The sequence below is a fragment of the Mus musculus genome, chromosome 9, assembly GCF_000001635.26.
Source record: "Mus musculus strain C57BL/6J chromosome 9, GRCm38.p6 C57BL/6J".
Lineage (NCBI taxonomy): Eukaryota > Metazoa > Chordata > Mammalia > Rodentia > Muridae > Mus > Mus musculus.
Genome location: NC_000075.6, coordinates 115,279,318 through 115,303,485, shown reverse-complemented (window position 1 = coordinate 115,303,485; position 24,168 = coordinate 115,279,318). Strand labels below are relative to the sequence as shown.

The following is a 24,168-nucleotide window of genomic DNA, read 5'->3' as shown; positions in this document are numbered from 1 at the left end:
ATAAATTAAGTTATAAAACTATTCTTTTTTTACTGTGTGCTCGTCTTTATCAAAAGAAATGTTCTTGGATAGAGTAGTCAAATTTTAGTCATTATTAGTAAAATTCTAAAGTATCAGTTGATAAGCAAGTTGTATAAACTTATAACCCTTCCCAGTTATAATAGTTTTTCCCCCAGTATGTTTTTTTAAAAGTGATCTCTAGCAATCCTTTCAATTTAACAAGACTTCCAATATTATTTTTAACTTAAGATATGCACAGGTTTTTGTTCTCTCCTTTTCTTGGTATCTAACGGTGCAATTGATAGTGTGTACGTGCACACCTGTGTACTAATGTTGAAGGTGAGCTTTTGTCTGCAGCATTACAAAAATTAAAATGTGTAGTAACTCATTCCTAAAGTGTGCATTATGCACACATTACATTATTTTGTTTCAGGTCAGATTTGTCTAAAGAAAAGCATGAGGCCAAATTGAATGGCATCGTAGAAAAGGATTGTGCAAGTTTATTTATGAAAATAAATTATTTCACCATGTGCAATCCACAGCAAAAACAGTGAATGTAGAATTATCAAAGACAAAGAGCACTGTTATAGTCTCTGAAAGTAAATCTCAAGTGCTTAAACAAAAGAGCAGAAAGTGCAGTGCGGAGGCTTTTCTTATAGGTGAAAGGGCTTTCAGCCTTAGGAAGGATCCAGTGCACAGTCAAATGAGGACCTCATCTGACCATTGTGCTCATAGCCATTTTCATCTCCTGTGACACTGCTTCTCCAGCCCTGTCTCCCACATTGTGACGGAACCTAAGTAACGGTCCTGACCGTGTCGTAGGTGGTGAGTGAGCTTTCTGTTTGCTACGCTGACAGCTTAGTTAACCTGCTTAGTTAACCTGTTTTTAGTAAGCCGAGCTGTAACGTTATCCCGCTCTTTTGCTCATCTGTTTTGGTTGGAAGAGTCAGAGCATCTGGCCAGCAAGAAAGGCTCAGCAGTCCAGCACCTGAGATATTGCCTGTTCTCTCTGTAGCAGGGCGTACCTGTAAAAAGGAAGGGAAAAGCTAACAAGGTAACAAGTGATCTTGTAAAGAATTTTTCTAATATATATTTTATATGTTTTATCTGCATGTATGCATGTCTGTGTATCATTTGCCTACAAAAACCCAGTTACGATTTTGCAATGCCATGTAAGTATTGGAGATTGAACCTTGGTCCTCTAGAAGAGCAGTCAGTGCTCTTAGCCACTGAGCCATCTCTCCAGGCCTAGATAACAAATGATCTTAAAGCCAACTCTTTAGATAGAGTCATCCTTTTCTCTAGATAATCCTTGAAGGATTGAATCACTCAGAAGACACAGAGGATATAGGAAGCAAAGCATGGGGACATCATTTGGGAGACAAATGATAATGGAATAAAAACAGTTACTGTTCAAGAACTGGGCTTTGGGGAAGGAGCAGCCGTGGTGTTGGCCATGCTAGTGCTAGCTGTTTTGAGAGACTGAGAGGTGCAGGGGTGATGACCACCCCTACCTACACTCACACTGCACTCCTGCCACCTCATGGCATGCCTGCGCCAGTTCTCTCTCCCTGGGGTTTGCTCACCCATGTCTCTTCTACCAGGGCCAGCCCTGGTATGCTGCCCAGGTGATGTTCAGGGCCAGCTTACCCGCTCTTACGACCTCGGAGTCACTCTCCTGACTGGATCGAGGGGGCAGAGGGCACCCCACCACCACCACTTCACAGTAGAAGAGTGGCAGAGCCAGCTCTCCCTAGCTCTGCCCTCAGAGCCGTCTCCTCCTCTCTCCCTCGCTTCCTCTTGACCTGGGCCAGCATTACTGAGCTGACCATGTGAGGTGCAAGGCCTGCTTTCCCAAGTGAAGTGCAAAATAGCTCCCCTGAGCACATGACCCTGTGGGCAGCTTTCTCAACTGCTGGAGATGGTGAGGGGCAGAGGGTGAGCATCACCTCTGTGCCACCCCACAGCAGACAGTCTCCAATTCCACCTCTCTTCATAATGCTAAAACTGCTCTACTTCTTTCTCTCCCATTTGAGCACCACATACATGTGGTGCCATGTCCTGTTTGGGCCCTCCCTGCCTCCCGCAGGCTGGCCATGTGGCTGGTGGGCCCCTGGGTGACATCATCCATGCTGTGGGCGTAGTGGCAAGTGGGTGTCTATGACTCCTGCCCCTCTGGAGGGCAGAGGGCAGGTCTTTGTCTGTTTTCCTCTACCTGTGCCATGCTGCCTGGACTTGACTTCAATTTTTATGAGTCCTAGGCATAGGACAGCTTTGGCCATCAAGCCAGGATGCACAAGGCACTGCCATCTGCTCTGCCCTTGACTGATAAGAAACCACCACCACCAAGGTGTCTTCATTGCTAATTACAAAGTGTGTGTGTGCACGCGCGTGCGCCTTTTGTGTTTTCAGACAGGATTTCACTATGCAGTTTAGGCTGGACTAGAACTTGTGAGGTAGTGCACACCAGCCTGGAATTCTCCATCCTGCCTGCACTGCCCCTTCCTAACTCTAAACCTCCCAAGTGCCAGGACCATGCCTAACAGTAATTACTTGCTTTGTTGTTTGGGATAAGGGGTGTGTGTGCGCGCATATGCATGCTCACATATGTGAGGTTTGTCTTCCTTGGATCACCCACTGCCCGTAATCCAGGACTTGTCACTTGAACCCAGAGTTTGCTGATTGAGCTAATCTAGCCAGCCAGCTCAGGGACTCCTCCTTGTCTCCACTTCTCAGCAAAGCAGGATTACAAAGTAGGATGCTGGGGATCCGAGCACCAGTCCTCAAACTTTACCCATAATTCTGGAAAGAGGATGTAGACATCTGAGCTGAAAGAATTTAGGAAAGTCCTAAGAGGGTACTGTTTGATATGTTGGGGGTTGACATATGACCCTTTCACAGGAGTCATCTAAGACCATCAGAAAACACATTTATGACTCCTAACAGTAGCAAAATGACAGCTGTGAAGAAGCAACAGAAATACTGTTATGGCTAGGGTCACCACAGCATGGGGAGCTGTATTAAAGAGTCACAGCATTAGGAGACTGAGAGCCACTGCTCTAGTGTTCCTGTGGTTACTAAGTTGTACCCTTTTTGGTTTGTTTCCCTGATTGTTTACTGGCTGTGTCAGGCTTCAGGAATATTGAGAAAGTCATATTCTGAAGAGTTTCTCAAAAATCATCTTCAAGGATAAAGTTAATTCAAAGAATGATAAAAGATCATTGGCCTTCATGTAAGAACCTGACCTTTACTGGGCTCTGAAAATTGGGTGTCTGTTAGCAAACACTTTATGATATCAGGAAAGTGACTCTAGTTGGGAAGGCTTCCTTTAATAATTAGCACTTAAGTGAAACAAATAGAAAACTTGCATGCATTTCTCTCTGGTGATTAGAATGGTTTGGTCTGATTTGGTGGTGGTCTCTGCTATGTGTTAGTATAAACCCTCATGCTACTTGAGTGGATAATGGTTTCTTTTGTAAACAGATAATGGGCCGTTGTCAAACTTAATTTATTGCTGAAGAAAAAAAAATTAAATCTAGAACTGCCTTTCTTAAAACTCAGTTGAGTTAGCCAGCATTTGAATTATAGTCCAGATTTTAAAACTTAAGCCAGCTATCCTATGAAAGATACTTAACATATGCCATCATCCTAAACTCCATGCACGGAACAATCCAAGTGCCTTGAGGGTAGACTCCACCTGGGTACCGGTCAGTGTAAGGATGGAGGCCCTCTTTAGTGCTCCTGAGAGAGACTCCTCTTGAATGAATTCCGAACTGGAGATGTTCTCCTAAGTGTCTTAAGTGTTGCGAGCCATGCCAGGTAGATTCTTTTCAGAAAAGCCACCGGAAGGTTAGTCAGTATAGGCTCTATCACTAACATTATAGGACATTATAGAAGGTTAGTCAGTATAGGCTCTATCACTAACATTATAGAACATTATAGAGGGTTAGTCAGTATAGGCTCTATCACTAACATTATAGGACATTATAGAAGGTTAGTCAGTATAGGCTCTATCACTAACATTATAGAACATTATAGAAGGTTAGTCAGTATAGGCTCTATCACTAACATTATAGGACAGTCTTTTGCTAAACTTTACTGAGGACTGCGCAGCTGAATGAACAGGCCGGAGCCATTTGTTGAAGTTTTACATCTATAGGGTAAAAATAGACTAGGTTTCTGTGGTTACGAGTTGTTTTGTTTTGTTTTCTGAATTTGTAAAACACAGTCATTTGGATTTTGACACTCATAGGCCCCTGTAGTAAGTGATGATTTAATGTGACCACAGAAAGCAGAAAAAGTTCCTTTCAGTCAAGAACATCATTTGTATTCTCCCTGCAGTATTTTGCACAGTATTAGGGGCCTGGTGAATACTCAGTGAATATTGAAAACCTTTTGTCTCTAACTATATACCGTCTTATAAATTAACTTCGTCTTAAACTATGCGTCTTGGTTTGGTGAAACAGTCATGTATTAAGTCTCTTGGATGTGGCTGTAATGTCAGAAGAGTCAGATGCACTGAACGCTGTGACTCCACCCTCACAGGTATATTTTAGTCCTAAGGACGAGGAAAGCTGCTGGAGAAGAGATGGGACTAACTGCAGAAGAGAGATGTGAGCATCACTGGCGGCTGCTAGCTTTGAGGGTAGATAGCTGACTGGATGCAGTCAGAAGAACGTCAAGAGAAAGTGTTCTTTTAGTTGTATGCAGTTTTCTTACAAGCACAAATCTGAGTTCCTTTTCATGTTTTAACTCATAAGTTAAGGAACATTGAGTCAGACAAGAAAAAGACTAGTTAATATCTACAAGCTGCCTGAATTATAAAAATTGCATTGTTAATTTTTGAGATGGTGAATGGAAAAGATGCCATCTCAATAACAGTGAGTTTACAAACTAGAGTTGAGGGATAATAAGAGCTGAAGTTATTGTGCCTTAACACTAGTTAGTTGTACTAAATTCACGCTGACAGTGAGTTTAGGTAGGGTTAGATTACTGCTCCATCCATCACTCTTGACTGAACTCAGTGACATGCAAATCCAGCAGCACTTCAGAAAGCATTGGAACTTTGACCTATTAAACTTAGAAATTAAAGGATACTAAATAAAAATACTCATTAGAACAAGGCAATTGCTGTATTGTGAAAGAGTCTTTGCAGTGGAAATAACTTTGTGCCTAATTATTAGGTGGGTCATTGGATAGTAGCTTTTAGTAAATTAGTGTTAAATAAGCCAAAATAGGAAGCCCTTATCCTTTTTTAAATTGTTATTTAAAGCTTAATAGAAATGACTGGTCTGTTAAGTATTCCTGTGAGTCCTTGAACTGAAAACCTAGAATTGACCTCACAGGATTTTTTTTTTTTTAACTTAACAAAACTATCTGCCTAAAAAACATCCTTTGTCCATCAATGTAGTTTAAAAAGAGTCTGTTAGTACATGTTCATAGCCCCAAGTTTAGTCCCTGGCACAGCAAAAGGACGACAACACAGGTAAAACCGAATCTTGAGTGGGATTTGTTCAGCACATTAACCAACATTTTATATTCACTGACTTTTAAAAACTTAATACACCTGTCCATAGGCCCAAGATCTGGTTTCCACAACATGTTTGTTCTAGACTTTAACCAAGAGAGACTTTCATTTTAACATGCTACACAGCTGACATTTGAAGGAGAGGAACAGGATGGTGAAGCCATGTAAGATAATGAAATGGATCTAATTTTAACATGGTTTAAAGGCCAGTCGTATGCTCAGAGTAGAGGAAATGAGCTTGAACAACTGACTTTAAAAATCCAGCTATTTATGGTTGTTAAATTGAGACAGTCACTTCATTAAAAGGGAGACACCCTTCCCCCCTTTAAGATAGTAATTTTGGTTGTCAAGTGACTGAACTTAAACAATCTAATATAAACAACCTTGATACAAAAGATTTTTCTTTTAAAATAAAACTATTTTGAATACTTAAAAAGTATTTATATCATTTAAGTTATGTTAATTAGGCCTATTGGGCCTGAATCACAGCATAAGGCATTGCTAATAGGTTGGGGTATATTTAAAACGTAACCTGCACATTAGTGGAATGTGTGTATTCTGTATAATTGTGAAACTTACTGTTGATATTGGAAACCTACCCAGCGGCTGCAGAATTGAGCACCAAATTCATATTTACCTGTTTCTTCTCTAGCCTGTTTCTCATATTTTTCCTGTTGCAACTAGGAAAACATTTTGACTTCATAAATGTCTTGATTATATGTGTATGTGTATATGGCAGGTGTGTGCACCTGAGCGTAGGTATCTAGAGTCTAGGAGTGGGCGCTCAGGTTCTCTGGAGCTCAAGTTACAGTAGTTGTGAGTTCTAGGCTTTTTTCTATCATAGATAATGTTAATGATAAAACTTTTCTGATATATACATGTGTAAGTTTGATAGTGGTGTACTTGCACTGACGTAATATTCAGCTATTTATAAAGATGCCATCTCAACACCTAGTGGACAGCAGCCAGCGGTTTTCACCATCCTGTGGGCCGGCGAGGAAGTTGTGCCAGCCTGCATTTTGAGAGCGTTATGGTTGTCTCCACAGGCTGTAGCGGGCTGGGGCGGGAATGCCTCAGATGCCTGGGCATTGGTGACATGCTGGAACTCTGACCATGCATTAATCAGGATTTGGCTCTTTCCTGTATTACATAGGCTGCCTCACTGCATGCTTCCTGGGCTCCAAAAGAGAATCCCAAGATGGGAGAAGCCTCCTGGTTGATAAAAGGCATGAGTGGACAGCATCATTTCCAATCTAATTTATTGTTCAGGTGATATAGACTTACCTCAGTGTCAAGAGAGAACACTGGTATATGGGTGCAGAATTATTTAGGAGCATCTTTAGATATTCTACCACATTATGTTTATTATTTTAATCTCCTGTGAATATCTTTGGCCACTTTGGCTTTTTGTTTGTTTTTTATTTGCTTATATTTGAAGCAGTGACTGGCTATATAACTCGGGCTGCTTCCTCCTGCCCCAGGTTCCCAAGTGCTGGAGTAACAGTCATACATCACTGTCCTTGTCAACCTTAGTGCTTGGTCCTAACCAGTTTTTAAATTAGCTTCTTTGTCTTAATGATTTTGGCAGGGGGAGGACGGGGAGAGGGTTGAGACAAGGTTTCTCTTTATAGCCCTGGCTGTCCTGGAACTCACTTTGTAGTCCAGGCTGACCTGCCTCTGCCTCCCAAGTGCTGGGATCAAAGGCGTGCACCACCACTGCGTGGCTTGTCTTAATGATATGATAAGAGCTTTCATATATACATCTTTATTTAATATATGTATACAGTTTACACTAAAGGTTAAACAGGTATTTTATTTCAGCTTGTGACTTACACAATCCTATGGTATTTATATTTTATTTCCCCAACTTTATAGATGTGCTTTAGTTTGTGTGTTAAAAGAATGTACTCTTGAAGTCAGATAGCTTCCAAAGATGACATTTTGTTTTAAAGAACAGCATTTGCAAAAGTATGCAGTGAGATGTCCATCAGCCAATCTGTTATATCCTCTCTTGACAGTGATTAACTGATCACTCTGTGTGACGTTTGTTAGGTGTACACCGAGAACAGGTAATGCTGGAGAAGGTGCGGAGAGTGACGGCTCCCGAGCAGGTACATCTAGCTCCAGGTGGTTTCCAGTGTCGCTCACTTCCCTAGTTCTTGGCTTCCCCTCTTGAGTTACTCGTTTGGATCGTTCGGTCACTATCTGCCCAGACTTTGCACACTTGTTTTCCACAGCGAGGCTAGTTACTGTCAGTGTTCTTTCTGAGTGTGCTCTCTCTTCTCAGGGTATGAAGGGTTTGCCTGAGACTCGGGATTTTCTTGCCTACCTCTACTTCCATACTTTATTCTAGAAAGTAAGGTTCTTAAGTATTGTGGCTAAAATACTTTGAGCGTGTGTATTGAGATGTTTGTCCTATGTTCTTAGAACGCTGTAGACAGGTCAGTTGAAGCATGACTGAGTTACCTGAGAAGTGAGCGTGCCACGGAGCAGGACTGAAGTGCAGAACACAAAGTTGAGGGAAGTGAAGCCACTTTTTTTCAGGCCTGAACAAATAGGAAATGATGGAAATACACTTGAAGACACTTCTCCGCTTTCAAATCAGGCAGATTTGTGTGTATTTTCAATTTATTTCAATTCTGTTTGTTGACAGCACCCCAGTAGGCCTCGTGCAAACATGCCACCCCATGTTTCTTGAATTTAATCCCCGAATGCAGTACCACACACCTTTAGTCCTTAATCCTAGCAGTAGGCCAGCAATCTGTGAGTTCAGGCTAGCCTGATTGCATGGTAAGTTCCAGGCCAGTCAGAGGCTTTAATAAGGCTAAGTAAAGAGCCTTTGTCTCAGCAGACAAACAAACAAACAAATAATAAATTCGGATGATGGAAGTAGAAGTTAAACATCAGAAGGGTTTTCATGCAGTAGACACACAGCTTCTTCGGGCTCTTTTTTGAGTGCATGGTTCATGCCCTGACATAAACAGGTGGAAATTGGAGGACCACTGAGCCAGCTTGCCAGCCCTCTAGTTAGTTTTTCAAAAAGTCAAGTATAGCCAGGTGTAGTGGGTCCACACGTAATCTCTGCACTTGGAAGGCTGAGGTGGAAGTATCCCAAGATTAAGGCCAAGCTGGCCTCAGAGGAAGAGCCTTTCCCAAAACAGAACAAAGAGCATGTCCTTGATAGTGCAGAGACCCTCTCTTCCGGGGGACTGATGGAAATGGCAGCAGTTAAAACCTTAATGCCTTGCTGTGAAGCTTTGCTGGGTGTTGTCAGATCTTCGGAGTTTATTGTCCACCTCACTGAGGGAAAAGAGTGACAGTGACTTAAAGGAGTGACCAGACAGCTGCAGACGTTACTCAGCCCTTCACTTTCTCTTGTGCTCACCACAAGAGAAGCCGGTGCTTTGTCTCAGCACACGCACGCTCTTCTGCTGAAGAAGGTCTGGTATTATAGAGGCCCACCTGCCAGTGGGTGGAGGTAAGGGAGCGTTATCCCAGGGCTAAGCCGCAGCTTCGTGTGCACCGATGAGTACCTTCAGCGTACCGCAGGGCCTGTCTGCTCTCTTTAGGTCTTTTCCTTCAGAGTGGACTTGGAGCTCTTTTTCATGCATCATTGGTTAGTTCTCTGCTGTACTGAAGCACTACTATGGATGGATACCTTTCTTTGAATTTCCATATCTGAAGTTATAAACTTGATTGTTGAGACAGTGCCTTTAAGATGTCAGCTGGTGCAAGTAGGTTTAAATTGCCTTTGGCTACAGTGAAATAAAGCTGGCTTTCCCACCCTCTGTGTACTTAGGAAGCTATCTGTGAAGTCTGCTGTCCTTGGTTTTTGATCCTGCCACTAGATGGCAGGGATAATAAAAGATGAAATACTAGTGTTAGCGCCTGCTTGATAGGTGCTGCTCTCTAGCTCTGCTAGTACAATTTGGGGTGCATATGAAGTCTCTCAACTAGACAACCTACCTAACTCTGTAAGAACCACTGTAAAACATGAGTGGAGTTAATGACAAGGTAAAGGAGAAAGAATGGAAAGCTGTTTTTCATCTTTGAGGTAATCATTGGTGTTTTAAAACAGATCTATTGTTTTGTTTTGTTTTGTTTTGTTTTTTTTGAGAAAGGGTGTCTCTATGTAGCCCTGGCTGTCCTGGAACTCACTTTGTAGACCAGGCTGGCCTCGAACTCAGAAATCCGCCTGCTTCTGCCTCCCGAGTGCTGGGATTAAAGGCATGCGCCACCAACCTCCACCCGGCTAAAACAGATTTATTATTATTATTATTATTATTATTATTATTATTATTATTGTTGTTGTTGTTGTTTGGTTGGTTGCATGATGTGTATGGGAGGGTTCACATGCCACAGTGCATGTATCAAGGTTATGGGACAACTTTGTAGAGTCTGTTCTCTCTTTTCGCATTTACATGTGAGTGGATGTAGCATTTTGGAGCTGGAACTCAGGTTGCCAGTTTTTTTTTTTGTTTTTTTTTTTTTTGTTTTTTTTTTTTTTTGTCGAAATTGATGCCAGTTGCTGAGTGTCTCTCAGCTGACCATCCGGGTTCTGACCTGCCTTTCTGCATGCACCTTGTTGAATTTGACTTCTTTTTTTTTTTCTCTTGTGTTAGGCTTCCTTTAGCATCTGTAACTGGTCATCCTTTCAGGGTTCCTATTTGCTTTCCTATTGAATACCTGTTTTAACATCAACATTTTAAATGGTTACATATGCAAAATCCTAGAACAATCTGTATAAAATGTAGAACTTGAGAGTATCTATGGAAGTCTTGCCAAGTAAAGAGCTTGTTGATAGCCTTGAAGAACAGGATAATGAGAAACTAAAGGGCAGCATATGATGATGTGATGTTATAGAAGACTTTGCCTTGGCTGGAGCTTGTAGCTACAGAGTGCCCGGCACTCATGAACCCTGGGTGTAATCCCCAGCAGCACATAAATGAGGTGAAGTTGGCGCATGCCTGTAATCTAGCTCTTGGGAGGAAGAGACAGAAAGAAGTTCAAGGTCATCCTCCGCTACATAGTTTGAGGCTAACCTAGGTAGGATATATGAGATTTTTGTCTCAATAGAAAAAGAAGACTTCTTGGTCTTCTATGCAGGCTTTCACCAGATAGTCCTCGCCGGCATTAGAATAAACCGACATATTGACAAGTACAGGTGACTTCTGTGATGTTTCAGTCAAGAGTTAAGTCGTCATGACTCTCAGACCTATCACCCCAAGCAAATCTCAGTTCTGCCAGTAGCCTAAGTGAGTTTAACTTGGAAGAGGGTTGTTTCCCAGTGGATTCCCCCAAAGGAGAGCCCAGCCCCACATGCACTCTAAGCCAAGGACCTACACTGAACTCAGCTGGGATTGTGACCCACGAAAGAATTTGGTAGCAAGGCACTAACCTAAGCCCGTGCAACTTGCTACACAAAGGTAGAGAACAAATAGAAATGCCCTTCATAGCCCTTGTTTCTTCTCATCTTGCTACTGCCTAACATCTAATCAAGGAATAGTTCATGAGTCCCTCGTCTGTACCAGACTCTGGATATAATCTTGAAGTCAGCAGGATTCTAGTCTAGTAGGGAAGATAGACTTAAACCAAGAATGACAGATGCTGTGAAAGGCGTGCGCTGTGATGAGAGTGTAGAAGATTTCAGTCATGTTCCTGTCTCACAGACTTGCCCTTGCTTTCATTAGCATTATGAAATGCTATGTACGGTTTTTTAGCCTTCATACATGCTTTCCTCCTTTTAGAACATTTCTGTTTTTCTGCTTGGTAATTAGCTCAGGTTTAAGAAAATGCCAATTGTAGAGGCCTTCTGTGAGCCCTGTTGATAGCTGGGTTTGTGAGAGTTAGACTGTGCCAGTGCCAGAGCACCGTGTAAGGTAAGCTCCTAAGGACAGACAGGACCTGGCAAGGAGGCTCTGGAACTCCTGCACACTGCTGGTGAGAGGGCCGGCCAATGGTAACTCCTGTGGGAAACCCTTAATGTTTTCTGAATACAGGCTTATAGCCTAGAAGTGGAGGGAGAAAGTACTTACTAATTCCTGTCCAGAGACAGGAAATATAATCTTTAAGGCTCGGTCCTGTATGAGAATGCTTAATCCATCAGGCTATGCTATGTCTCATTGTTCTCAACTGGGAACATCCCCACAGCCCATCAGTAACAGTAACTGTGGATAGCAGTCGTAAGACAAATTCGCTTAGAAGTGAAAGGGGGCACACCACTGCTGCATGGGTGAATCTCAGAAACACCCTAACACTGTTATGTCACTCTTACATAAGGGTAGCACCATCCTCTTTATCAAAAGAAAGCGGAGAATGAACAAATGAGTGTATGTGGTGAAAGAAGTCACTGTTTAAAAAGGGAGTTGACTGGAAAGGTATGTGTGGGAACTTTCTGGGCTAGCACTGTTAGCTCATTGCATGAAACATGAAAATAGGTATGTATCAGTGCGTAAAATTTTACTCCATTTTTTTAAAATGTGTAGTATGTACTTGTTTGTGTAGGTGGGTATGCATGTTCGCTCAGCCATAGTTCCTTTGTTCCTTTATATATTTACTCATTTATTTTTTGACTGTCTCACTGGACTGAAGCACAGTGGTTGACTGGTCACAGGTCTGGGACCCTTTCTCCAACTCAGTTCTGAAGTTATCAGCGCTGACTGAGCAATCTTCTCAGCCCTTACTTCAGATTTCCAAAATGAAAAAAAAAAAAAAAACCATATATATGATTCAGGTGTTGTAACATTCAGGTGTAGCTATCTGTGCTATTAATGGTCAGATGTTAGCCCTGCAGAGTCAGGAAGCCAGTCTGCCTCTGTTCTCAGTTACCATTGTGCACACATGCAGCCTCATTCAGTAGTTATGATGGAAAGTTACTTGAGAACTATAGTTTCTTAAAGTTAATCCATATTTTATGGTCACATTTTCAGGAAAAATACTTGCACTATTGTAGAATTGTATGCTTACTGTTTATGTGATATCTAGCGTCTTTCTGTGCCAGAACTCACAAGACGTGTGTTTGCTAGCGTTAGCCTGCTCTGGATATGGATTTGAGATAGTGTGAATGCTGTTTGTAAGCATCTAAACATCTGACTTCTGAATGGATGGGGCTTCATTTCCTTTAAGCAGGTGAAACTGTGTCCATTGCCTTCTGGGTCTCTTCTTGCTATGCCAGTGTTTTGTGAGGAGCTAGATATGTGTTTGTGTGTGTGTGTGTGTGTGTGTGTGTGTGTGTGTGTGTGTGTGTACACATTCCTCTGATTGCTCATAGATTTTCTAATAGGGCTAGCTAGTTATGTCTAAGCGGGATTCTTTAGGTAAGAATCTAGGACTCTGAAATTATTGATAAAATCTCTTCCATAAAGACAGTGTTTTGTATAAGGATAGGTTCCTTCAGTTTTCATTCTCCAGCCTTTGCTGCTGTGTGGGGAAGTTGTTTTTCTCTTCCAGGACACTGGAGTAATACTACTAGCTGGGAAGAGCCGAGGAATGAAATCTGTAATGGAGGTGAGCCACCCTTAGGGTGGGGCCATACTTCGTAGTCCAAGGCGCCATTTGTGTAATGGAAATGTTAGAGGCCCAGGAGCTACCAATGGGATGGGTTTCTGGGAAAGGCAAAGCACGGCGTCTTCACTGAATGTTCTGTGCATGGGTAAGTTCCTGTTACTAGGAGTAAATAAGCTGTAGAGATTGAGGGAGAAGCCTGGCATAAATCAGATGTGGCTTTTAAATTTAGTAAAGGACAAGTCAAAGCAGGAAACTGAGAATGAGTTGTTAAACTTGAATGATTTATACATATCAAAATGCATGTTTATGTATCTTGGAAGATGTTGCTGTAACTTACAGCAGAAACAACAGACTTAACTTTCTTTTTTTTGTTTTGGTTTGGTTTGGTTTGGTTTTTCGAGACAGGGTTTCTCTGAGTAGCCCTGGCTGTCCTGGAACTCACTCTGTAAACCAGGCTGGCCTCGAACTCAGAAATCCGCCTGCCTCTGCCTCCCGAGTGCTGGGATCAAAGGTGTGCGCCACCACGCCCGGCAGCAGACTTAACTTTCAACTTGCCTTTCTGCCTTCCGTCCTTTCTGTCGTGCTGGCTGCCTTCCTTCCTCCCTGAGCTCCTTGCCTTTTTCCATCCTCCTTTTGATTTGATGTTCTAATTTCTACTAAGTTTTCAATCATGTATATTGTATATTAGGAAGGTAAAATGGATTTTTGGGTTGTTTTGTTTTGGAAAGTAGGAATTCCTGCCAATCATTTTTGCTATAGAGATGTATGCACAAGAGAGCAAACTTTCTGTGTGAGAATGGTCTGTGTCCTGTCCTTCTGCTGCACTCTGCGCCAAAGCCATTGCTGTTCAGGAGTGACACTTGTAAGGAAGCAGACACTTTTATTATTAGCTGTTCTCCCAAAGTAGTTCTTAATACTGGGTAGCACGCTTGTCTTTGGTGGAAGGAGAGGCTGAGCCTTGTTGAGAGAAAGGGAGAATTGCTCTTATGCTCGTGCGTATACATCCCTTCCTAAGACAAGAAGAAGAAGAGCCTAGCACAGTGGGACAGACTAGACATCAGTTCACTGAAACTAGTTCTGTCAAGATTGACAGAAGTTGACCTTGGGTCCAGGTAGGGCAGAGATGGAGACACACTGCTCTGTTTTTCTTTTATGGGAGTAACACTTGGCTTGTAAGAAAGCATTTATAAACTTGATAAGGCCTTTAGGAGGTAGTGATTGTCACCTATCAAGCAGGCCTGATCAAGGTTTGTTAGGGGCCATGGTTACAGTAACTGTTAAAGAGTTTAAATCTGAAGCAACCCAGCCATTTTGCTGGACTCTTCTGTATTGGTTCCAAAGTAACTTAACAAAAGGTTCCATGTTACTCCTTTCTTTCTTTTGAGCCAGGGTCTCACTATGTAATCCTGGCTGTCCTGGAACTCACCCTGTAATCCAGGCTCGCCTCCAACTCACAGAGATCTGCAGCCTCTGCCTCCTGAGCCTTGAGTTTAAAGGCGTGTGCTGCCACCCCATGTCTGGTTTCAAGTTCATTCTTAAATTTTCTTTTAAAGATTCATTTTATGCTTATGAGTGTTTAGCCTGTGTGTGTGTGTGTGTGTGTGTGTGTGTGTGTGTGTGTGTGTGTACCATATGCATGGTGCTAAAGAGATCAGAAGTCATTCTAGAACCAAGGTCACAGTTGTGAACTATCGTGTGGGTGCTAGAAACTGAACCTGATCCTCTTCTAGAGCAACAAGTGCTATTAACTGCTGAAACATCTCTTCAGCCCCACATCTTAAAACAATTAAGAGAACTTTATCAGTTCTTAGTTACATGTTTATAGAATACATATCTAAACATGAATAACCAGTGTTTTTCAAATACTCTTAGCTTTGAACCCTTTCATTAAATGAGATTTGTACAAGTACCCAAAATATAACAGAGAAGTGCAGATTAAATGGAGGACAACATGTTCTGTATTCCAATTCTTAGGAACATAGCCAAGGGAGAGCCTTTTGGAACTCCTAAGCACTTTTAAATCTACTTCAAAATAACAGTGCCCAGAAGGGGATGTGAGTGAAGTTCTGCAGCCTCCACCGCTGCCACCGCTGCCACTGCTGCCACCGCCACCACTGCTGCCACCACTGCTCAGAGTCATCCTGGGATCAAGTTGAAGAATGTGGGTGCTGGGGCTAGAGCTGCCATCTCAGCCACTTCATAGCTGTATGACTTTGGCCAGGTGTTAGACATTTGTGCCTTAATCCAGTCATCTCATTCCGAGGTTTTGTTTGTGTTTGTGAATGTGTGCCAGATGAGAGAATGAAAAAATGCCATATTTAGTACCACAAGTTAGAAGAATTGTAAACAGTCTTCAGACCTCATAACCACGCTCCCTCTCAGGAACTGTGCCCATAGATTGACTACCTGGGGAGAGACTCCCCATCAGCTTACCCTGTGGGCGAGTTATTCCCTTGTTAATGATTGATAGACCAGCTCATTACAGGCAATTCCATCCTGGGCAGGTGAGCAAGCCATGAGGCTCAAGCCAGTAAGCATTGTTCCTTTGTGCTCTCTGCTCCACTTCCTGCCCTCAGGTTCCTGTCTTGACTGCCCTCCATGATGGGTTATAGTGGGGACATACAATCTGAAATAAGCCTCCCTTCCCCAAACTGCTTTTGGTTCAAATGTTTTATCACAACATTACCCCAGCATTTGCAGTAGAAAGCAAGCTAGGCAGGCTTGCCTTTACTTACTAGTTTCTTTAACCTCTCTCTGAGTAGGTGACTCCTTCATTCTTAAGTGTCGTACAGATGGTGTGAGATAGAACTTTATCCTTGCTTAGAGGAGTCTGTCCTATCTTCTAAATTTACTCACATTTTGTGGAACCTTTCCCATCTCTAATCTGCTTTGTGTTTATTGTATTTAAGCCCCAGAAAAACCATTTTGTTTTTCAATTTTCTTCGTACATCAAAAAAGCTTGGTATATAAATATACTTGAGAAATTTTAAAAAATAAATGATTTATCACTTTGTAGAAGTGATGCGTAGAAAAGCCTTGTGTAGAGGTGTGTGCTATTTATTCGAATGTTCTGTCAGACAAGACTTCCTGGGAGTCTTGTCTCTGTAGGAGCTTGTGTTTCCTGATTTATTTATTTTTTTAATACAAACTATAGTTAACCTAACTTCTCAACTTAAAGCAAATTAGAACTCGAGAGAAGGGTTCAAGGCTTTGCCTGGTGTTGTGTTGGCCCATGCCGGCCTCCATCTACTCCATTCATTCTCTTGTACAACACTTTCTCTTTTGCTTTTTGGGTTTCTTTGAGACAGGCTCTCCTTGTGTAGGCCATTTGGCCTGGGATTTCACTTCCCAGTGCTCCTCCCCTGAGTACTGAGATCACAAGCTGTCACTCCTGGCCTTTCTGGTTTCTCATTGCCCGCACTCATCCCAGCTGCCTCCCCGGGCCGTTACCTTTCTTCTCTGCTCCTACTTGATTGTTCCTGCCGTGTGCCTTGGGTTTGGTGCGCAGAGGCTGCGTTAGACTTGTGCTCTTGCCTTGGGTATAAAAGCTTTGTGGACTCAACTGTTTAGATGTAAGACAGTGTTTCTTTCTCATCTCCCTTGTATTGGTGTGCTTTTTCACTGCTAAATGGTTGAGGTCCTCCCCCCAGTCATTTTTTTGATTGCTTCCTTCTTAGTGTCACTTTATTTTAGAGTTTTTTAAAATTTATTTTTATGAAGGCTGTTTCTAAATGGCTGCAGTATCTTCTGTGTTCCTCTAAAAATGTGCTAATCTTGGATCTGAGAATGTGATGCAGAAGTGAATAGAACTGAGTATGGTGGCCTACACCTTCAATCCCAGCATTTGGAAAACAGGAAGGCAGATCTCTGAGTTGTTGGCCAGCCTGGTCTGTAGAGCAAGTTTCAGATTAACCAGAGCCACATAGCAACATACTGTTTCAACCCACAAAGAGTAATTAGAATACGAACTATTTACAGGCCCTTGACAATCATTTTAATTAAATGTTATGAAAAAATAATAATTCTCACATCTCTCCTCAAGAAACAGGCAGTATTTGATTGATTGCATACATACATTTGGATCCTCTTTTGGAGGAGAAACGTTTTAGAACAAAAGACAGAGCTGGCCCTTGGGAAAGTGGCTTTCCTTTTAGTATGTTTGTAGCACACCTGTGGACTAAGAGCTGCTCTGATTTACTGCGGTAGCTAAGAAATAGGTGAAAATTACTTCCCAGCTTTTCTGGCTCATATTTTACATATACCATATAATGCTAAAACAATGGTGGGATCATAGCTCAGTGGAAGAGCATTTCCCTGGCATGCTTGAGACTGAATTCCTTCCCTAGTAGATTAAGTTTAGGGTAAAGCACAAAAACTTACATTGTTGTTCAATACTGGGGTGCCTAGAGGAGTAAACTGTGCTGCCATTACTTGACTCTTGTAAGCAAAGCGCCAGGAGCATGAAGTCCTTCCGAGGGTCACCCAGGCACTCTCACGCACCCGCTCATGAGTGAAGAACAGAGAATAAGTTGTGTGTTTGGCAAGGTAAGAAAGGCAATGCTTAAAATTGCTCAAAGAAGGTGATTGATAAATACTTTTTTTAATATCTGATGCCAGAAAAAGACAGGCCTGTGGTTAATCTCAATGCCACTTAAGTTTGCTTTGGATTGGATTTGTAGTGCTGCGACTGAGGATTTGCATGAGAGAAAATAGCCAAACTATACTTAGCAGTAACACCCCAATCTGCAGCACATTTGTAGTAAGCTATAAATTTAGATTGTGACAATTCCTGTTTAATATAACCATGAGGGAGGCAGACATTTAGGATGTAATCCCTTGACCGGGAGCCAAAAGTTTCTTAGACCTAAGGAACTTTAGTGCTTTAATTAATGAACACTGTTTAACAGCAAGAAAAACTTGTATAAAAATTAACTGTTACTGTTTGCTATAGTTTGTGTCAGTCCAAATGTGTATACATTTAAGCTTGAAATTGTTTCTCCTGGGTTTTTGTTTGTTTGGTTGGTTGGTTGTTTGTTTGTTTGTTTGTTGTTTGTTGTTTTTTGGTTTTTTTTTTTTTGAGTTCATGAAGATTTTATTGGAAAAATACTGTTTCTAAAACTAGAAACCGAGTAACGTTTTTAGTTTGGAACTTAATGGTTTTGTTAAATATTTTACTTTGACTAAAACCGGTATTCACCTGTAATTTTTTTTTCTTTCTTTTTTTTTTGGTAATTGAAAAGATTGGCAATTACAGGGATGCTGAAGAGAGAGCAAGAGGGGAGTTGTGAGTTCTTATTGACAGTGTTCTTAAGCCTTTCAGAATCTCTGAGTTACCTCTTTATTTTTAATGCCAGAATATTCATTATTTTCCATATTTAAAATATAGTATAATCTAGTGATAAGTGTTAATAAGCATATGTGGGGTTTTAATTTAGATATAAAGAATAGCATTAGAGATGAGATTAAATCTAAGCAAAGGTGCTCAAGATTCGTAAGTAAAATGGTACGATTTGTGGAGCAGCATTCAGGAAGACCTAGGTAAATGGAGATCAGCCACATTCTTGAAGTGAATATATCCTGGTTATAAAGATGTTAATTCTTACCAAATTGATTGGAGATTGAGTGGAATTTGCTGGTTATCTTGGGTAGAACTGATAAACTTGCTTTAAAATTAATATGAAGAATCTGAGGCAGGAAGAATTAGCTACATAGGGAGTATCAGGTCAGTCAGAGGTACACAGTAAGACCTTCTATCCAGAAAACCAAACAGAAAAAAAAGAGTTTAAAAATTCCAAGAGGCAGGCCAAAAACTGCTAGTAAAATATTCTCTCGGATACAAAGATTGAATGCAGAGCAGTAGCGATGATCAGTTGAGATGTACTAAGGGTTTAATGGGTAACCTGAAACTGTTAGTCACGAAGAAGAAAATGAGCATCTCTCTGATCCTGCTGCAGCAGAGCGTTCTTTTTCTCACACTCCCTCTTTCCCTTGCCCCTGTACTTTTTGTCTTTCCTTTGAAAAAACAAACAAACAAACAAAAAAAAAACAAAAAGATAAATTTAGGTTTATGTAAAGAATTTGTGTTTAAAAAATACCATGGGAGAAGAGACTGGAGAGAGCGCCCAGTAGTTAGAGTGGGTATTGCTCATGTAGAAGATCTGGCACATCAGGTGGTTCACAGCTGCTTTTAGTTCCAGTTCCTGCAGACCTGACACACTCTGGCCTCCATGGGCACCTATGTGTGCACGATGCACATAAACCCACATGCACATAAATAAGAAGAAACTAAGTATTGAAAAAATACCAGTGGCTTGGTAAGAAGATGGCTCAGAGAGCAAGGACTCTTGCTGTAGAGATGAACTGCTTTCAGTCTCTGGGTTCCACATGGTGGAAAGAGAGGATGCTTGTAGGTGGTTCTCTTTTGTCAAGCACCAGCCCTCCTCTGAAAAATACTGTAATTTAAAATACTACTGGCAGAATGTAAAGAGAAGCCACAGTATGAGAGTTGATTTATAAAACTGACAAAAGAATAGTGCTCAAGACATAAAAAGATTTATTCAAATGCAGACTGATGTAATGACCAAGGGCGCGAGCTATTTCTCAGAGAGCTGCCTCCTGCCAGCATTAAATGTTGACACTAAACCAAGACCCAGCAAGTGCGCTTCCATTTCTCTTCAGGTTCCAGCCCTTGACCAAGGAAGTCTTCAGTAGACTCCTAATGCCTTGCTTTCCTTCAGGCTGGGACATCGGAAGTTACAGCTAACATGTCACTTTGGAGAGACTAGTGTTGTGGTTATGTGGCTGACAGAATGCCTTTCCTGTCATACCCATGCAGAACTGCAGTCCTGCATCATGGGAGCAGAGCAAACACTCCAAAGAAAGTACATTGTGTCCCTTAGAAATGTGCCAAGGATGTGGAGTGCGTTAGCCAGGTTAGCAGGATATATATAACAGCAGTGCCCCAGGTGCCGCAAGGGTGGATAGTGTAAGCACTGTGACAGTGGGGACCCCAGGTGCCACAAGGGTGGGTAGTGTAAGCACTGTGACAGTGGGGACCCCAGGTGCCACAAGGGTGGGTAGTGTAAGCACTGTGACAGTGGGGACCCCAGGTGCCGCAGGGGTGGGTAGTGTAAGCACTGTGACAGTGGGGACCCCAGGTGCCGCAGGGGTGGATAGTGTAAGCACTGTGACAGTGGGGACCCCAGGTGCCGCAGGGGTGGGTAGTGTAAGCACTGTGACAGTGGGGACCCCAGGTGCCGCAGGGGTGGGTAGTGTAAGCACTGTGACAGTGGGGACCGAGGTGCCACAGGGGTGGGTAGTGTAAGCACTGTGACAGTGGGGACCCCAGGTGCCGCAGGGGTGGATAGTGTAAGCACTGTGACAGTGGGGACCGAGGTAAGACTGCAGGACTGAAGATCCAGAATGGAAAGAAGGGAGCTTGCCTGATGTGAGACTGGGGTTCCACCACTATGGGGAGAAGTAGATGCACAGACAGAGATAAAGGCTCTGAGGAGTCTGATGGAGAGACATGTGGCAGGCCGCACACAATTAGAAGGCTGACAGGACTCGTGCAAGATGACCAGGCAGTCATTTTAAGATGTGAGGAAAGGGTGGCCCCTAGACGCTGAACGCAGATGGAGGATATGTGTTTGGCTTGGGATGGTGTCTCAGGTGTCCCCCTGTCATTGGTTTAATTGAATATTGAGTTTGGGGTACCTTTGTGACATTCAGAGAGGAAATATAGCTAAAGATAGAGAAGGCTGGTTTAGAAATGAGAAGGGAGGTCCAGTTGGGGAGATAAGATTGCATCATGGGCTCAGAACCTGGGTCTGACTCAGGTCTCAGGAAATGTCAGAGTCGGTTCCTGACCATTTTAAGTAGAAGATGCTTACCTGCAGAGAGAGGGGAGCAGCTGCAGAGCTGGTGGCTCTAAAGCGTGTCCAAGGAAGGCAGGCCACTCACTGTAAAGGGAAAGTATCCCGAGGGCAGCCTTGGTGGCCAACTTGGAGTGACATGCTCCTGCTTTGTGAAACATGTTTATAATCATTACTTGAAGTAGGATGGTGGTGGTGGTGTTTTGTTTTGTCTTGTTATTCAAAAAAAGTAGTTGAAATTTTAAGCCTTGATTCTTGTTGTGTACTGGCTCTTTCATTCAGTATTGTCATAAGGTTGGGGATGTCGCTCTGCTTTTTCAGGGGGGTCCTTTCCTTGCCTAGTTGTTGCTTATCAGTGCATCTGGAGCTCTGCAGCGCTATGTGCTCTCGTTGTTTACTGTGATTTAGGTGTCAGGGGCTCAGTTTTGAAGGTAATTCTGTGGTGTGGAGATTGCTGAGTGGCACCAAGGACAGTCTAACTTTTGATCTTAAAAATCCTCTTGTTGAGAGTGTGGCCAGGCAGCTCGGTCCGAGCAGGGCTTTCCTTGCCAGTGGATTGTGGGGAGTGCATAGCCAGTCTCTTGTCCTCTGTTCGACATGGCATCTTCTGATGCTCAAGTGAAAGAGCTGGAGAAGTGTGCTTCGGCCAGGCTTTTGAGCTGATTCTCAGCCCTTGGTCAAAAGAATCTGTCCCTCACCCCCACCCCCACCCCCACCCCCACCCCACCCCATCCCACCCCCCAAAGAAGAAGGATCTTCCCCTGGAGGGAATCCAGAAGAAATTAGAAGCTGCAGAAGATGCAAGTCTCACGAAGCGGAAGTCTTGAAGCAGCTTGCTGAGAAGCGGGAGCATGAAAAAGAAGTGCTATAGAAAGCCATTGAGGAGAACAACAACTTCAGCAAAGTGACGGGGAGAAAGGACACACAAAATGGAGACTAACAAAGAAAGCCGGGGATGGGGTGGCTGCTGAGCTGGGGCATTTGCGAGAGAAGGACAAGCGCGGTGAGGAGGTGCGGAAGAACAAAGAATCCAAAGACCCCGTGGACAAGACCAAGGCTACCTTGTTCCAAGAGCTGACTTTCTCCCCGACCCCTTCCTAAATACATATCCAGAGACTGTACTGGCCAGTGCCATTTACTTTCCCTCCTGACAGATAGTCTAGAAGCCGACCTATAGGTAGATCCAGACCGTGAGATGTTTTAGGGGCTCAAGGGGAGAAACTGGAAGTGTTTTACTCTTTTTTAAAGTGTTGGTCTTTGTAACGTAGCTATTTTTCTCGTTGCATCTTTTCCACTCGGGCACATTCGGTATGGTGGGTTAATGGCTAGTACTATATTGACTGTGAAAGACGTTTGTGAAGAGTATGTAGTGGCTTCTTCTAACCCATTAGATGTTGAATATCTGTTCACTTTGCAATCCCAATTCTGTCCCAATCTCACCAGATGCTACAGTACTTCAGTGGCTAATAAACTGCATAGTGCTGTGGAAAAAAAAATCCCCTTCTCAGAAAATGTATTAATATTATTCCATTGCCTTATAGGATCAAGAAGTTACACTGAAAAGTGTATCTGATTTTGTTTATAGAGTGTTATTTTACTTGATTGATTGATTGATTGATTGATTGATTGAATAAATGAATGGATGGATGGATGGATGGGTGAATGAACTATACTTTATCAGTAGCATTTTGGGCTTATGTTTGAAGCCTGCTCTGCCCTCCAAACCCTTGTATTACTCAGTGATTCTGTATGGTGAGTGGAAGAACTCAGGGTGTCTCTTGATTTCTTAACTTTTTCATACGTTGTTACCTTGTAATTTGCCCTTCACTTTTGTCTGTTAAAATAACCTGCTTATGATTTAACTGGATAATCACAGTTTTCCTTAAACCTTGAAAACTGGTTCTTTTATCATCTGTTCATCACAGTAGTAGCCTCTTCACAGGGACTTGCTTCACAGTTCTCTCTTCATAGTGAGATATGTGTAGCCATATATTGAATATAAAGAAAGGTGTCCTTGTGTTAACTCTTTTTATAACATTTCCTCTTCTCTTTTGTCCAGGTTTAACTATAGATCAACACATCATCTTGCATCTCATGGATTCTATGAGTTTCTAAATTGGTTTGATGAAAGAGCATGGTACCCACTGGGAAGAATAGTGGGTGGCACCGTAAGTATATTCCTTACCTTTGCGGTAACTGTAAACTGTGGAGTAAAGCATTTCCTGCTAAGGGACGAGGGTCTCGGAAGGCCGTCATTAGTTCACAGACACATCTTCCATGGCTAATTAGCCAGTGTTTCTCAGCTCCGCTCTTGGCAGTTTATTTGTAGGATATCTTACACTGCCCCCCATTTCTGATTGAGGTCAGGGGCTGGATTAAGAATCTGCTGTCACAAAGTACCTCAAGTCCAGAGTGCTTTTCGCTTTGTTTCTGAACAATTGAGTTTAAAAGCTTTTGGGGGAAGGAAATAAAAATTTTGAAAATCAAATTAATTAAATGTTTCCAGCCTCAAGCCTCTGAATTAATGTAGATAATTGAACCGTATTGAGTAGGGTAGAGTGTTCTGCCTCCAGAAGGATGACATGAAGGTTCTTAGGGTTCAGTGTGTAAGGAGAACTCCTAGAGAAGGGGGAAGATGTGGCAGGCAGCTCTCGGAGAAGTTTGTACACTTTCGTTTCTTCTTGAATTTTGATGCTACAGGTTTATCAGCATCACTCCTCATAAGTGTCTGCGCTCTCTCTCTCTCTCTCTCTCTCATTAGTTCAGATTCATTCCTTTTTTCTAAATCCTTGAGTTTATTTTTATGCTCCCCTCCCAGCTGCCTGTGCTGTTGGTCGTAACGTTGAGCCTCTGTCCACTGTAGGCTGTGTTTCTGGTGGTCATTGCTGTGTTGTCAGCAGCACTCCCTGAGTCTGGTGGTGTTTTCATTATCCTTCCTTTCATGTTAATCTGTTAGGGTCTGCTTCATCTGGGGGCTTTTGGTTTCTTTTATGCTTATTCTGTAGCCCACGCTAGCCTCGCATTCAACAGTAACCCTTCTGCCTCAGCCTCCCGAGTGATGGAATACTAGGTGCAAGCCACCATGCCTGCCTAAAATTGCATTTAGCCTGTAAACGAGGAGGGCTTTGTAGTGCTTTTTTAAATTTTCAAATGTATTATAGTTAAGAAATATCTATAACTTCAGGCCTTTTATTTTTCCATACTTGATTATAACCTTAATGCATTCTAATTTATTTACTCCATACTCCTTCCTTCTGTGTT

The 24,168-nt window shown here is 42.4% G+C and overlaps 1 protein-coding gene and 1 pseudogene across 2 annotated transcripts in view; both read left to right on the top strand.

Annotated features, from left to right (window-relative positions):
* Stt3b (STT3, subunit of the oligosaccharyltransferase complex, homolog B (S. cerevisiae)) overlaps positions 1–24,168 on the top strand; it is a 67,999-nt gene that overhangs the window by 6,983 nt on the left and 36,848 nt on the right. The window contains exon 2 of the mRNA NM_024222.3: positions 22,967–23,075. Within this exon, the coding sequence (NP_077184.2) occupies positions 22,967–23,075 (109 nt within the window). The remainder of the gene's footprint in view (positions 1–22,966; positions 23,076–24,168) is intronic.
* On the top strand, positions 21,416–22,394 carry Stmn1-rs1 (stathmin 1, related sequence 1; annotated as a pseudogene). The gene has a single exon (NR_029430.1). The product of NR_029430.1 is annotated as a stathmin 1, related sequence 1 (transcript).